Source organism: Bactrocera oleae, chromosome 3, assembly GCF_042242935.1.
Source record: "Bactrocera oleae isolate idBacOlea1 chromosome 3, idBacOlea1, whole genome shotgun sequence".
In the NCBI taxonomy this organism is placed as follows: Eukaryota; Metazoa; Arthropoda; class Insecta; order Diptera; family Tephritidae; genus Bactrocera; species Bactrocera oleae.
In genome coordinates, this window is record NC_091537.1 from 70364716 (window position 1) to 70378890 (window position 14175).

Genomic DNA, 14175 nt, shown 5'->3' on the forward strand with positions numbered 1-14175 from the left:
GGGATGTTCGTGTAGCCTGGTCTCCGAAAAGATTGTCGCTTATGGTCCAGGCAGTGCATTCCATGCCAAAGAGCCAAAATACAACAGAGCACGCCTATCAACATTAATTTTACCGTATCAACGATTTGACCACGTCAACATGGATATCGTCGGACCATTACCACCTTGCAAGGGATATCGATACTGCTTGACAGTAGTCGATCGTTATTCCCGATGGTTGGAGGCATACCCGCTCGAAGATATGACGACAGAAACAATTGCTTTTAATTTCTACACACATTGGATCGCGAGATTTGGAGTACCGACAAGAGCAACAACGGACCAGGGAAAACAATCTGAATCTGCACTCTTCCGAGACCTTGCCAGCATTTTAGGCATAAAATACTTACGCATCACTCAGCGTCAAATGGGCTCATCGAGCGATGGCATAGATCCTTGAAAGCAGCGATAAAATGCCACATGACGGACAAGTGGGTTAAAGTTCTCCCACTAATTCTCTTAGGCTTTCGTTCCGGATCGAGAGATGACTTAAAAGCGACACCCGCAGTAATGGTTTACGACACTCTTCGATTACCTGGTAAGATATTTTCCGAAGATCACACGCACAACGTCACCGAAGGTGAATTTGTCGGAAATTTACGCATACGCATGTAGGCACTGTCACCGTCACCAACAACAAATAACTCAGCTCATGCACCATTCATGGTAATGAATGCACCACCGTACGAGGGACCATTTCCAGTAGTCGAACGCAACGACAAGTTTTTCAAAGTCAATATCCGGGGAAAGGACGTGAACATCGCAACTCTGCAAGAGTTATTTATAAAGCAGATATGGCAACATTCAACCTACACTATCTGTCATGCTGACGTACCCCCATCTTCCCTTTTCATCACGCATCGTCCAGCTGTAAGCACGTCATCACTATTTTTGTATGTAATCACATTATATAATTTATTGGAAAGTAATTGGCTGGAAACTGTTACCCCATCGGCCGTATTCACCAGACTTGGCACTCTTCGATTACCATTTGTTTTCATCGATGGGACACGCATTGGCTGCACTTCGTTTGCCAGGCAGAAGTCGAAAAGTATGTGAAGACGAGCGTTTCTATTGGCACGGTATCCAAAAACTGCCAGAAAGGTGGTCAAAATGTGTAAAAAGCAATGGTCAATACTTTGAATAATTTTTGTTTACTTTCCCCTTCAAAATTAATATTTCTTTTTCACAAAAAATGCTCATATTTTTCGTAAAAAGTCAGCTACATGAACTGGTATCCACATCTTCGCTATCTGCCAGTGGTCTAATTACGCTTATCTACAATACCGAAATTTTTCCGATGCCAAGGAATACGTATAGCAAGTTTGATCAAGATAACTTAATTTTTACTCAAGTTATAGCTTGCACGGACGGACGAATTTCAACTCGTCTCGTCATACCTATATACAACCTTATTCGTAATAACTTTTTTCTGTGTCCATCATTTCGGTCCAAAAGGAATTCAGGCGGGATTTTGGCGGCACTCCGAGCCGAGTAGATGGACCATTATGAGGTTGGTAAACATGTTTGCCGAATGTGGAAGTATCGCAAGAAGACCGTACCATCGAGATCCGTATGTTCATGTTTAAGAAACAATCGTCCGTCCATACTTCTGTAAAGAAAACGGTGTAACAGTAACTGTCAGTGGGCACCGTTGTTTAAAGATGCTGAATGAGAACTGAAATGAAACGAAAATTTGAAAACAAAATAATATCAAGAAACTCCACTTTCCGCTGGCCCCCAAGGTCACCCGAGCCGACTGGACCAGACTTTTTTATGGGGTTATGTCAAGCGAGAGATACCCAAAACACAACCCAGAAATCTGACTTAACTGTAGCAGTCCATTAAATCGATAATAGACTTCAACCACTCAGGCCACAATAAATAATTTTCTAATTAGGTGTCGCATATGCGTAGCTGAGCATGGGGTCATTTACGACCCAATAAAATAAAATTTTCTGTACAATAAAAAAAATATATGTATGTAAATGTAATGCATTGATTAAAAAAAGTTATTCCGGTTTGAAGAATAATTTGAGTTAAAAGGTGAATATATTGAGTAATAAAATATGAATTTCCCATAAAATTGTCCCAACATATCACTGATTTTTAATGCTTTTCTTGGAATTTCCACAATTCCGTATATTTTTACTTCTTATACGCAATAAATAACCCATTATTAATTGTAAATATCAATTTTCAGAAACTGAGCATCATATTTTAATAAATACTAACGGCACAATTGCTTCAAACTTCTCAAAATAAGAGCAACTAGTGAATGGTTGACAAATTGTATAAATTTGTATGTAAGCACATGTGTATAGCTAAACTTGGCAAACTACATATTGCTGTACTCGGGGCATTCCCAATGCCGATCATTGACGCATACGAAGAAGAGAAAATATGTATATGTATGTGTGTGTATGAACCGCTGGCGTGGACCTTGAGTAAGCGTTGATCAAAACAGTGCCAAAACAAATCTGAGTATAAATAAGATGTATGTACATAAGTATCTCAAATATGACGTTCGAGTCATGAGCACAGTATTCCCACCTAACTAACATTTACTCGTTTTCGTGAATAAAAAAAATACGCGTGGCCCTCGGAGACTGCTGCAGTAAAGCTATTGCATAACATTTTTTATCAACTTATGCAATTGTAATTATTTATCTATTTTTTTTCTTTGTTATCAATTCTAGTTACACTTTTTGAGCGTGGTGATCGATAATAAAACACATTTTTTTCTTTTATTGAATAAATGAGAAGTTTATATTGTTTAAAATATTTTTATTATCTTACAGTACATGTAGGTTACTCAGGAATTTAATCATTGAAATTATAGGTTTATGGTAACTGAAATAAGAAACATAAGTTTGAGACTTGATATCATCGTAAAGGCTTGATATCCTCTAAATATCTGGAAAATACTGCGTAAATGGTGGTTAAATATTTTGTTGTGGGTTCTTGTGGATCATAATTCATTTTCAAATAAAATTTTTTCGAAAGAAAAGTTGTCAACCGCTCTGATATTTAATCAGCGAAGTTGATGTTGAAATCGCCAGCCAAGATAAGTGGAAATTTATTACCATTGATAATCCGATTGAAATACATAATTTCAATTTTATTCTTCAAGTTAAACGAGATGCTGTTCCAGAAGGTGGGGTAGCTATTTACCGAAATAATAATAATGTTACTCATATTATGTAAATTCTATATTTTTATTTGCCATTAGAAAATTGTATGTTAAGTATTATTATTTTTGAATCTCCCTGCTCTTCAATTGATTTGTTCATCTTGAGATATGTGAAAATACGCCTAAAAGTATGCAAACATTTTGCATATACTTTGTGATCGTTATGGAATTTCTTAATAAAATAGCTTACTAAAATGTATGTATGTATATAGAGTACTCATTTTATTTCACTATTTTCTCATCATTTTCTTCATTATTAAATTTACTTTGTTTATTCAAAACACTTTAAATACAAATTTTACCGAACGCGCCGATGGCAAAAGCTAAAAATCATAATTGGAACAACTTTCTGATGTTCCTTCTGGAAGCGAAAACATTCTACCCTGCAAACCCGCAAACACAAAAAAAAGTGACAAAAATGGCAACATAGTTCTTTTTGATTTAAAATATTTTGCAATTTTAAAATATTTTTCCATGCCTCGCAAAATCTGCGTCTATATATCTGCATGCTCATACATAAACATGTCGCATGAATGAATTAGTGAACATATTAACATACATATGTTGCATGTAGACAGATTTACAAACATTACGCGTGTTAGGTTTATTTTCGTTACGGAATTTCTTGATTCAGTCCCCACGCTCAAAGCCCGCAATAAAAGCTATGCAATAGCTTAATAATAATGTTACTAATATTATGACTCCGAATATTGAATAATTTATTTATATTAAATTTCATATTTTTATTTGCCATTAAAAAAATTGTATCTTAAATACTATTATTTTTGAATCACCCTGCTGTCTCTTCAATTGATTTGTTCCGCTTGAGATATTCGAAAATACGCCTAAAAGTAAGCAAAAGTTTAAACATAGGTTTATTTCCGTTACGGAATTTCTTGATTCGTTACCGGCGGTTCAAAATTTTACATCGATATCTCAAAAACTGATGGATTAGTTCGCATTTATACGGACGGACAGACAGGCGGTGATTACAAAATCTACTCAGCTCCTCACGCTGATCATTCATATATTTAATTTATAGGCTCTCCGACATTCTTTCTTCTTCTTCCAAACGTCGTTCCAAACACTATTCAAGATGTTATATTTTCACGGATTTCTTTAATGAAAATCTGGTGATTGGAACTTATGGCTTCTGATGAGGATATGGGACTCACAAGCGCTTCCTCTTATATGCCAAGTAAAATTTCTTTCCATTTGATACCATCCGTAAGTTAATTTATGTATTGATTACACGCGATCAATTGTGCAACGCCTTAATTACCTCCTTACAAAAATATGAGGATGGGCAGAAGTCTTTCCCCAATTGCTGTCAGGTACCATTTCTTGGATGTACAAAAATACAGGTTTGTAATGTAGATCTAAAGGGTCAAACAGCTGATTACAACAAATATGGACAACATTTTTTTGCGGAATTATATATATTTGTAAAATTAATATAAAATTTTTAGTGTAAAATATTATAAGTTCACTCCTTTCTCCTCAAGTTTTTTAATAATAAAATTCCGTAAATACATTACATTCGAATACAAGCCGGGAACATTTTGCGCACTACCACCCGAACCCCAAGCGACAATACCAACTTGATAGTAACGTTTGGGGTCATTATAGTCGGGACATATTAATGGTGAGCCGCTACCTCTCATACGTTCTTCATTGCCTCGTACGCCACCGGCACATATGAAACTCGAATGTAGATTTAGTTTGGAATAAAAAGCATTACAGTTTATACGCATTTGGGTTTCACACATAGAATCCGGCACAACGGATAAATTGACCTTCTCCAAAATCTGCTGGTCAGCGCCAATTCCACGCAACTTGTATTGACCCCAACCGCTGCTAACACAATTAATTAGATCCAACTTTGTATTGATTTCCGGCAAGCAGATGGGTTGCACATTCGGCATCAAGGTGAATGAGTTTTCCAAAATCAATAGCGCAATGTCATTATTTAAGGTGTTGCGCCCGAAATCTTCATGACATATGATCTCTTTAACCAATGCATTTTGGTGTCTATACGGTTCAAAATCGGATTCTCTATCCCACTCGCCAGCACGCACCGACAGCTCCTCCGGTATCTTGTCTATGACGTCATGTGCGGTTGTCAGTACAACATTTGGTGCGATTAACGAACCTCCACATATGTATGTACCGTTAGGGTGTGAAATTAACACCATCCATGGAAACTCACCAAATTGCGCTACATTATGGGGTGTTTCAACATTTTTTGCGACTAAACCATTATCATTTCGATAACCGCAACTGCTAATATGTCCGGGTTTTACTACATTGCTGGGTGTTGACGTATCTAAATTGAATATTTCAAAGTTATTGAAAAGTTTAAAGCAAACCTGGTACCAAAAAGTATGCAGGTAACATCATTACCTTTTTGTGTAATAAAGACGACGGCCACAGTTCCATAGTTGCATTTCGGGAAACAATTATTTTGGCATAGTGTTGTATCTATCCAAAAGGATAGTACTACTAAAGCAATAAGCTTTACTGACGCAGTCATTTGTTGTGCTAAGATGAGAATAAATAATAATTAGAGAGCAAGCAGATCATTGTAAGCTAACAAAGAGCTCCCACAATCAAGCATTTAAAGGAACAGTGGCGGTTCCACAGGGGGTTTTGGGTATCAAAACAATGTTTGTCTCTTCTGATATTTTTAATATGCCGCGGAATCACTGAGACTATAAGGAACGAAAGGAAGAAAATATTAACTCTTATTATTCTTAGTTACTCATCAACGAATGCGTCCATTTTAAGATCATTGGCAACAAATTTTTAGCTTAGATTAAGCTAAGGTAGCACGGGTTATTACATAAAATTGAAAAATTTCAGACATCGCACAAAATTGTTAAGTCGTTCAGTAGCGTCATATTGACTTTTAATAAGGTCTGCCCGTATCCTGATTTCACCGTATTTTAATTCCGATTCTTCTATTGTTTGAGTTAGAGCACGACAACGATAATTGAGAGAGTACTTCTGGATAACTTCACTTATGTTGACTTATTCACCACTTTTCAAATATCCAGAAATTTTTGAGGAACCTCTTTTAAAATTATTTTGGATGCCAATTTTTCACAAAATCCGCAGATATATTTATGATTTTATATTCTATATTTCTATTACGACTACATATAAATTTTATAATCGACAATTAAAAAGAACACACAAACAATGCAAAAAATGCTCACTTGAACTGTTCCACGAAAATTAAAGATGAAAACAATACAAAATCTTGAAAGCAACTGAGAAGACAATACAATAGTGCCTTGGTTTTAAACAAAATACTTGTGGTATATTATTATATGGTATTACGCTTATCAATGATGATTTATACATACTTGTATACATACAACATGAAATGCAGTTCGATCAGATCAACAGTAGCTCAAATTTGACACGGACCGGTCCATTTAGACGGAATCGTTGAGAACGTTGCAATAGCGTTTAGGGGAGTCGAATTTGATAGGAACGAAGCATTTAAGGTAAGGTCGTGTTGGCATCGGAGAGATAACAACATCTCTTATGGATCGACTCAACACACTTTGGTTCAGGTTTTGAGTATCAAGCCAAAGCCTGAATCTTGCAAAAACTATTTCGAATGGAGGCCACAAAAGAGATGCTTGACAACATAGCTAAGGACCCTAAGTTCATCAAACATATTGGTGGTTACTGGCGCCGAGACGTGGGTTTATGAATATGACGTCCAAGCTGTTTATCAATCAAGCGAATGGCGCTCTAAATATGAGTCGAAACCGATAAAACAAATGGCACTAAAGGCCATTCAAGCAGTGCATGGAAAATTGGATTGAACTTTGGCATGCATGTATTAGCTCAGGAGCCTATTTTGAAGGCGATAATAAACAGTTGTATTGAAATACGTGAAAATGTTGTTTTTTCGTTAGTTCAGCTCATTTCTGATCTAATGATTTAAGTTCTTTCAAGTAGCCTCTTTGGGTATATAGTTGTAAAATTTCTGGTAATAATAAAAATTGATGCGAATACGCTACAATACAATAGAGATCCAAATAATATCCATTACCCTAAAGTAAAGAAGAAATTATACGATCTTACAGCAAAATTTAGAATATACGAGTGCATAGCGAATTCACACGAAGTTTGTAGTACGTTCTACGCATAAAGAGAGATAAAAAACGATCAAATCAAGCGAACTGTGCAATGCACGGATCTTGGGCTTCTTAAGAAAATTAAATTTCAATATTAAAATGTAATATAAAATTTAAATATTAATAAATTAAGTTAATTTATATTGAATATTGAACAATAAGACTGTATAACTAAGTGATTTTAATATAATAATATGATATGTTTACCTAGTGTCTTAAAATTATTGTTTGACTGTAACCTGTCGAGTGGTGTATTTTTCTTTATGTGTTGATTTGAGTTCAAGAAAATGTTGTGATCCTTATCTTGCCTTCAAATGAAATATTTTTTTTTTAATATTATCTGTGATTAATGGTAATATTTTTTATTACTTATTATAAGAATATAAAACTAAGAAAAAAGTTTCACTTTGATATAGGCAGTGGTAGTATTTTTCGCCGCTGATTCCATACTAGACCGACCATTGTGTAACGATGCAATATCCGAAGAAATTTTTCAGATCGGACTGCTATAGCATATAGCTGCTGTACAAACTGACCGTTCCTTGTATGTATAGTTGTAAAGGGTATTATAGCTTCTGTGCAACCGAAGTTAACAGTTTTTCTTGTTTTTCATTAAACTCACTGATTTTGAAGAAATATTGAGTTTACTTACTCGTACACGTCGTGTAAGTGTGTTAAGCCCCGGTATTTTAATGATAGAGTCACCAATAAGTGACTGTATGGTTGCAACAATGTTTTGACTGAAGATTTCGGAGTGAAATTAAGAGATTGTTATTTATTATATATATTATATTAGAGTGGAGTGAAAAAAAATTTTCTTTTTGCTTAGCCTGAGGTTAAAATCTGTAGATTATAAAAAAAGAAAATTTTTGGGCGGCCCACTCAATTTTAAAGTAAATTTCAAGTTACAATTTTTTTTGGACAAGAAAAAATTCTTTTTTGTTTAGACTCTTTACATTTGTTTAAAAACCAGGGGGCCCGACATTTACGGATTTTACGCAAAAAACAACTTTGATTGACATGTGTGAGCTTATAGCGTTTTTTAAGGTTCTGGTGGCGGATTTAATGATGGAAGTAAATTTTTCCAGATGCGCAACATAAACCCGCCGATTGCCTATTGTATTCGAAAGCATGATTGATGATATTGACATTCTTTATCCATACTACCAATTATGATTAGCGAATGTGATGAATAGTCTATTTCAGGGTCATATTCAAACGCAAGGCGATTAAACGATACTCGTGCCAGTGCTCGATGATTTTGCACCCGCTGTCGTTCATTTACTCTGTGAGCGTCGGTCACTCGTTGACGCGCCTCTCGTTCCCTTAACGTAGTAGCACGAAGACGTTGATTGCATTGCTCTGAATTCTCATTTGCAAACTAATTTTTTTTCGCTTACCCTAATATATATATAAGTGATCAGGATGAAGAGATGAGCTGAAATCCGGGTGACTGTCTGTCCGTCCGTCCATCCGTCTGTGCAAGCTGTAACTTAAGTACAAATTGAGATATCTTTATGAAACTTGGTACACATGTTGCTTGGTACCGTAAGACGGTTGTTATTGCAGATGGGCGTAATCGGAGCACAACCAAGATAAGATAATTTGGTATACAGGATTATATTAGGGAGGGCCATCTGCACTTTAGAAAGTGGGCGTGGTCCCTCCCACTAAAAGATTAAATCTGCATATTTCCTAAGCCGCTAAAGATATAATAACAAAATTCACTGAGAAAAAATGCTTTTAGATCCTCAATCGACAATGTGAAAATGGATGAAATCGGGTGGCAACTCCGCCCACTCCCCATATAATGGTACCATATAACGGCACTGTTCAAGCACGATAAATCAAGCACTAAACACACCAGAGACACTGATGACTTTATAGGAACCGCGGATCTTGGGATCTACGTAACCGATTTCAATCAAATTTGGTACATAACATTCTTCCCAGATTTCTAAGTTATAGTGCGCAAATGGGTGAATTCGGATTACAACCACGGCTATTTCCCATATAACACCATTTTAAATTCCATCTGATTATTTTATTTTCCACTATGCAAATCAAACAAAATATATAAAGAAATCTCGAACTAGTATACCGTTTGACTTTGCGAGAGTATAAAATGTCCGGTTACATCCGAACTTAGCCGTTCCTTACTTGCTATATGTTATGTTTAATAGATAGGCACTACAAGGTAGGACACTGTCATGTATCTACAGGTTTCTTAAGAAAAAGTTTACGATGACACTCCTGTTTATATATAAAAAAAAACATGCTTACGTGAACCTCTATTAAAAATGGATTGTCAAAAAGCATTATTGTTTTAGAAAGCACATATAATATACTACATATGTATATATTTGTATTTCTCAATTTTACATGTAAGCAATGTTTCAACAAAATTATTTATGACATAATTTCTTAAATCGTGAAATCGATTCCACGTGCAGCCAGGTTTATATTTATCCAATTGCGAAGATATGCCACATTCGCGTAGACTCCCTGAACATTTTCTTCACCACAACCAATACCCCAAGCTACAATACCAGCTTGATAGTAACGTTGGATAGGGGCATTCTAACGGTGAGGCACCATCCCCTTTGCACGTTTTCGGTCAATAGTATGGTCAATATTGTATTATAACGGTGAGTTTATAAATATGAGGAATAATTTTTCACTTTTTAGTTTGAAGTACTTTAAAAGCGTATTTTTTTTAACCAAACTATATTGATTTTTCTGTTTTCAGTTTAACGTTCTTTAAATCATGCTCTTTAGGATTTTAAACCATACTTATTATTTAGCCATACACGGTGTTGTCACTTTCTTTAAGGATGTGTTTGAGTAAATTTGTTATTCAAATGACATCATGGAAGTTGACGCTTTTGCTGCATAGTTGTTGGGTCCTTTTTTTTACAGGATAGATAGTTCATGCATATCGTTGTACGATTTCGCCTATTTCACATTGCGTGATAGGAATGGCTGGGTTTGAATTTGGTTGAAATTGGTCGAATAGTTCCTGAAATATAGGATTTCACCTAAAGGCTGGTGGTGCCACTCCTATTGTTAAATTTTTCCACCTTCTCCTATAGAGCTCTATCCGAACATCTTTTTAGTGAAATTTAATGCTTTGGCGCATTTATTCAGTGAGTTATCGCACTTTGGGCAGTTTTCAACATAATTGTTGTATGAGGAGTGGGCGTGGTTATTATCTGATTTTAATCATTTTCAGAGCGTATGAAAAAGTGATAAAAAATACATACTTATGTACATTATACCATTTGGGGGGCGGGGCTACCCCCACTTTAAAAAAAATTTCGGTCAATAGGAGTCCCTTGTTACCGCCATTTTCTACACTAAATTAAAATTTGGTATCTGAATTAAGTGCTTATTTATGACACTTTAGATGATTTCGACTAATAGCGGCACCTAAGAGAGGTCATTGCCACGCCCACAATATTTCATTATTTGAAAACATATTTTTATAGATTTTATAGCTAAGTCACAAATTAAGATACAAAACTTTCAATTTGGTAAAGCCAATTGCAGTAGGGAGGGGTATCTGTGGTTTCAAAATTTTAAAAAAGTAGGTGGGTGATGGTACATATCTCACAAACCACTAAAGCTAAAGAACTTGCTTACCATAAATCTTTTGAGATCAAATCGGCGGTTAATATCAATCTCAGCAACTTTGCTAGGTTCTGACAAAAGCCGGACAAATTATTTTACCTCGCCTTCCTCCATACAGCCTTGGCTTCAGATTTTTTATTGGTTCAATAGAGTAAATTTCACCTATTAGACGAAAATTGGAGGTTCAGCAAAAAAGGTGCCCTGCAATCGTAAAGTAGGAACTTATCGATTGCAAAATATTTCTAGCGATTTAGAGAGTAACCGCTGCTCTCAGTTTTAGTATAGCTTCCAACCAGAAAAACTACATTTGGTTTAGATAACAAAATGGTAGTGTTGGGTTTATTATCCATTTTCCGACGTGATACTCTAACTATATTATATACCACGAATTTGTATTTACAAATAGTATGTTACTGTACATATACTTAAATAAAACAAGAGATCTCTAGAGAGTCTGTTTCAGTTTTAATAGTATTAATAGTTTTTTAAATCTAGTAAGAGTTTATGTGTGGTATTTGTAGGGTTTAGCAGATAATTCCTCAATATTATGGCGTAAAAAACTTTGTGTCAATTCCTTTTGTCACAAGTTTGCCGATGATCCAGTCGCGTAAGTGCACCACATTCGCGTACACGCCGGGAATATTCTCCACTCCACATTCGATGCCCCAGGAAACTACGCCAGCTTGAAGATAGCGTTCGGGATTATTCGGATCGGGGCATGATAATGGCGAACCGCCATCACCTTTGCACGTATCTTTACCGAGTTCACCGCCAGCGCACATGAAACTATTGTCCAGCTGAAAAAATCGACTTAGCCGCGTTGTACGCAATTGCGCTTGACATTTAGCACGCGGCACAACGGGCAGCTCGATCTTCTTCAAAATATGCTGGTACGTGCCATTTTTACCAAACTTGTTCTGACCCCAGCCAGCGGCAAAGCAACGCTTATTATCAAATATTGTGCCGGCTTCGGGCAAACAAATGGGTTGGACATTCGGTGCCAAAGTAAAAGGTGTTTCCAAAATTAATAACGCGATATCGTTAAATATGGTGTTGCGATTAAAGTCCTCATGAGTTATGATTTCGGCAACTCGTGCATCTTGATGCAAAAGCGGTTCTAGCGTGGTCTCCAAATCCCATTCACCAGCACGGACCATCAGCGAGGCGGTCTGTTTGTCCCAGAGACAATGTGCCGCTGTTAGAACGACTTTTGGTGCGATAACCGAGCCGCCACACTTGAAAAGCTTCTGATTTCCTACATTTGTGTAAATCGCCACCATCCAGGGAAATTCTGCGAATTCTGCCTCATTATTTTTAGCTCCTGAAATTTTGAAAGATATGCCATTAAAATTGCGATAACCGCAAGCATTTATTTGTGGCACATCCAGTGGTTTAGGTTCCTGTAACTGTAAAGGAACACAAGTTTTCAATAATTAGTGAATCTGCAGACGTGTCTATATTTGAAATAGCTACTTACCTTATTGCTTACATCACAGCAGCTTTCCAAATAGGCGCATGGACCATCTATACGAAGATTAATCATATGTATCCCATAATTATTGACAGTTCCATTTTCATTGCAGAGGCTGCGTGGTACACATTCCATGCCGAATCCACAAATCTTATCTTGCGTATTTACTCTTGGTTCTGGCATAAGATCTGTAGAATTGTCGTCAAATATGCGACCTAATAATACATCAATGTCTGGTATTCCTTGAGTACGTACCGGATTAAAAAAATGGCCCAGCAGGCATACAATAATAATTGTCAGCTGCATAAACATGACTTTTGTTAAGCTGTAATGTAAAATTCAACCAAAATATTATTTATTTAATATATGAATTATCAAAAAAAATTAATCTCGCAGTGACAGTCTGTTAGTCCTTCCGTCTGCTCGTGCGACAACTTAAGTACAATTGAGATATTTTGATGAAACTTGACAAGGAACTGACTTTATGGTAAACTCACGTGCCTTGATACCATAAGAAGGTTGGTATTGCAGATAGGCGGAATCGGATCATTGTCACGCCCACCAAATTTCATTATTTGAAGACATGTTTTTATAGATTTTATAGCTAAGTCACAAATTAAGATACAAAACTTTCAATTTGGTAAAGCCAATTGCAGCAGCGAGGGGTATCTGTGGTTTGAAAATTTTAAAAAAGGAGGTGGGGGATGGTACATATCTCACAAACCACTAAAGCTAAAGAACTTTTTTATCATAAATCGTTCAATCTGTGATAAATAGTAATATTCGGAGAGAATTTGTTTCTGGCAATAATATGCCCTTGTATCATAAACGGGTAAAATCGTGTCAACACTTTCCCCTAGGCCAGATACCATATGTCTTATATAAAAATCAATAAATTAGTTATTTTAATGAAATTCAAAGTGAGTTTGAAAATGATGGAATCGGGTGAATCACTCTCCTCACTTGAAATAGCATAGAGCGACTTCATAAGCAGACTCCTTTGGGTGTCTGGTCATAGCGGAATAGCAGGAAACGAGTTCGATCTCTGCTGTCATCTTGCGTTCTGGTGCTGGACCTATAGATCGCGCTTAACTGGCGTTGGTAGACGACCTTTTTCGTTACAATGGGAACAAGTCTTATCTTACGTTCTAGCACTGGACCTATGGAGCTCGCGTGCGCTTAGCAGGCGTTAGACGACGACCAACTGCTGTGCGTCTACGAGATCGACCCCTTCCACCCTTTAAAAAAAAATCATCTGCTGCACGACATCAGAAATATAATTAATGTACGGTTCAAAGACTTATACAGAATAGGAAAGGTAGTTATAATGTCGAAGTAAGAAAGGAAAGACATCCCACAATTATGGATGTTGATAATAATGAACCATTCTTCATTTGACGAAACAATTATTTACTTAATTGCGAAATTAGAGGATCACATAAATTAAAAGATTCAGTCAATATATTTTTTTACACTTAAAAACGACGATTCCAGTGAACTTATGTTCAGATTGTACGCTACCTCACTCTGCCTCTCGTTAGTCCCTTCGGCATAATGAATTTTTGTAGGCGAAGTAGTCTGTAGTAGTCTTTGATACGAGTTCTTCGCTGAACATAAGTGATACTGATAAGAGTCATATGTGTGTAGGTATATAGGAAAACCAAACAATATATAGAAAAAGTGTAATC

At 36.2% G+C, this 14175-nt stretch overlaps 2 protein-coding genes across 2 annotated transcripts in view; both read right to left on the minus strand.

The window, feature by feature from the left end:
- The window catches only part of LOC106616474 (transmembrane protease serine 9), a 31517-nt gene extending 17462 nt beyond the window's left edge, over positions 1-14055 (minus strand). The window contains exons 1-3 of the mRNA XM_070106535.1: positions 14009-14055; positions 12494-12812; positions 11565-12422 (exon numbers count right to left, since the gene is read on the minus strand). Coding sequence (XP_069962636.1) covers positions 11565-12422; positions 12494-12812; positions 14009-14040 — 1209 coding nt within the window. The 5' untranslated portion in view covers positions 14041-14055. The remainder of the gene's footprint in view (positions 1-11564; positions 12423-12493; positions 12813-14008) is intronic.
- On the minus strand, positions 3989-6538 carry LOC106616782 (phenoloxidase-activating factor 2). The gene is made up of 3 exons (XM_014233664.3): positions 6451-6538; positions 5636-5773; positions 3989-5558 (listed from the first exon to the last, which is right to left on the minus strand). Exons 2-3 carry the CDS (start codon positions 5763-5765, stop codon positions 4711-4713), a joined length of 978 nt encoding a protein of 325 aa, XP_014089139.2. The 5' UTR covers positions 5766-5773; positions 6451-6538; the 3' UTR covers positions 3989-4710.
- Positions 14056-14175: the final 120 nt, after the last annotated feature.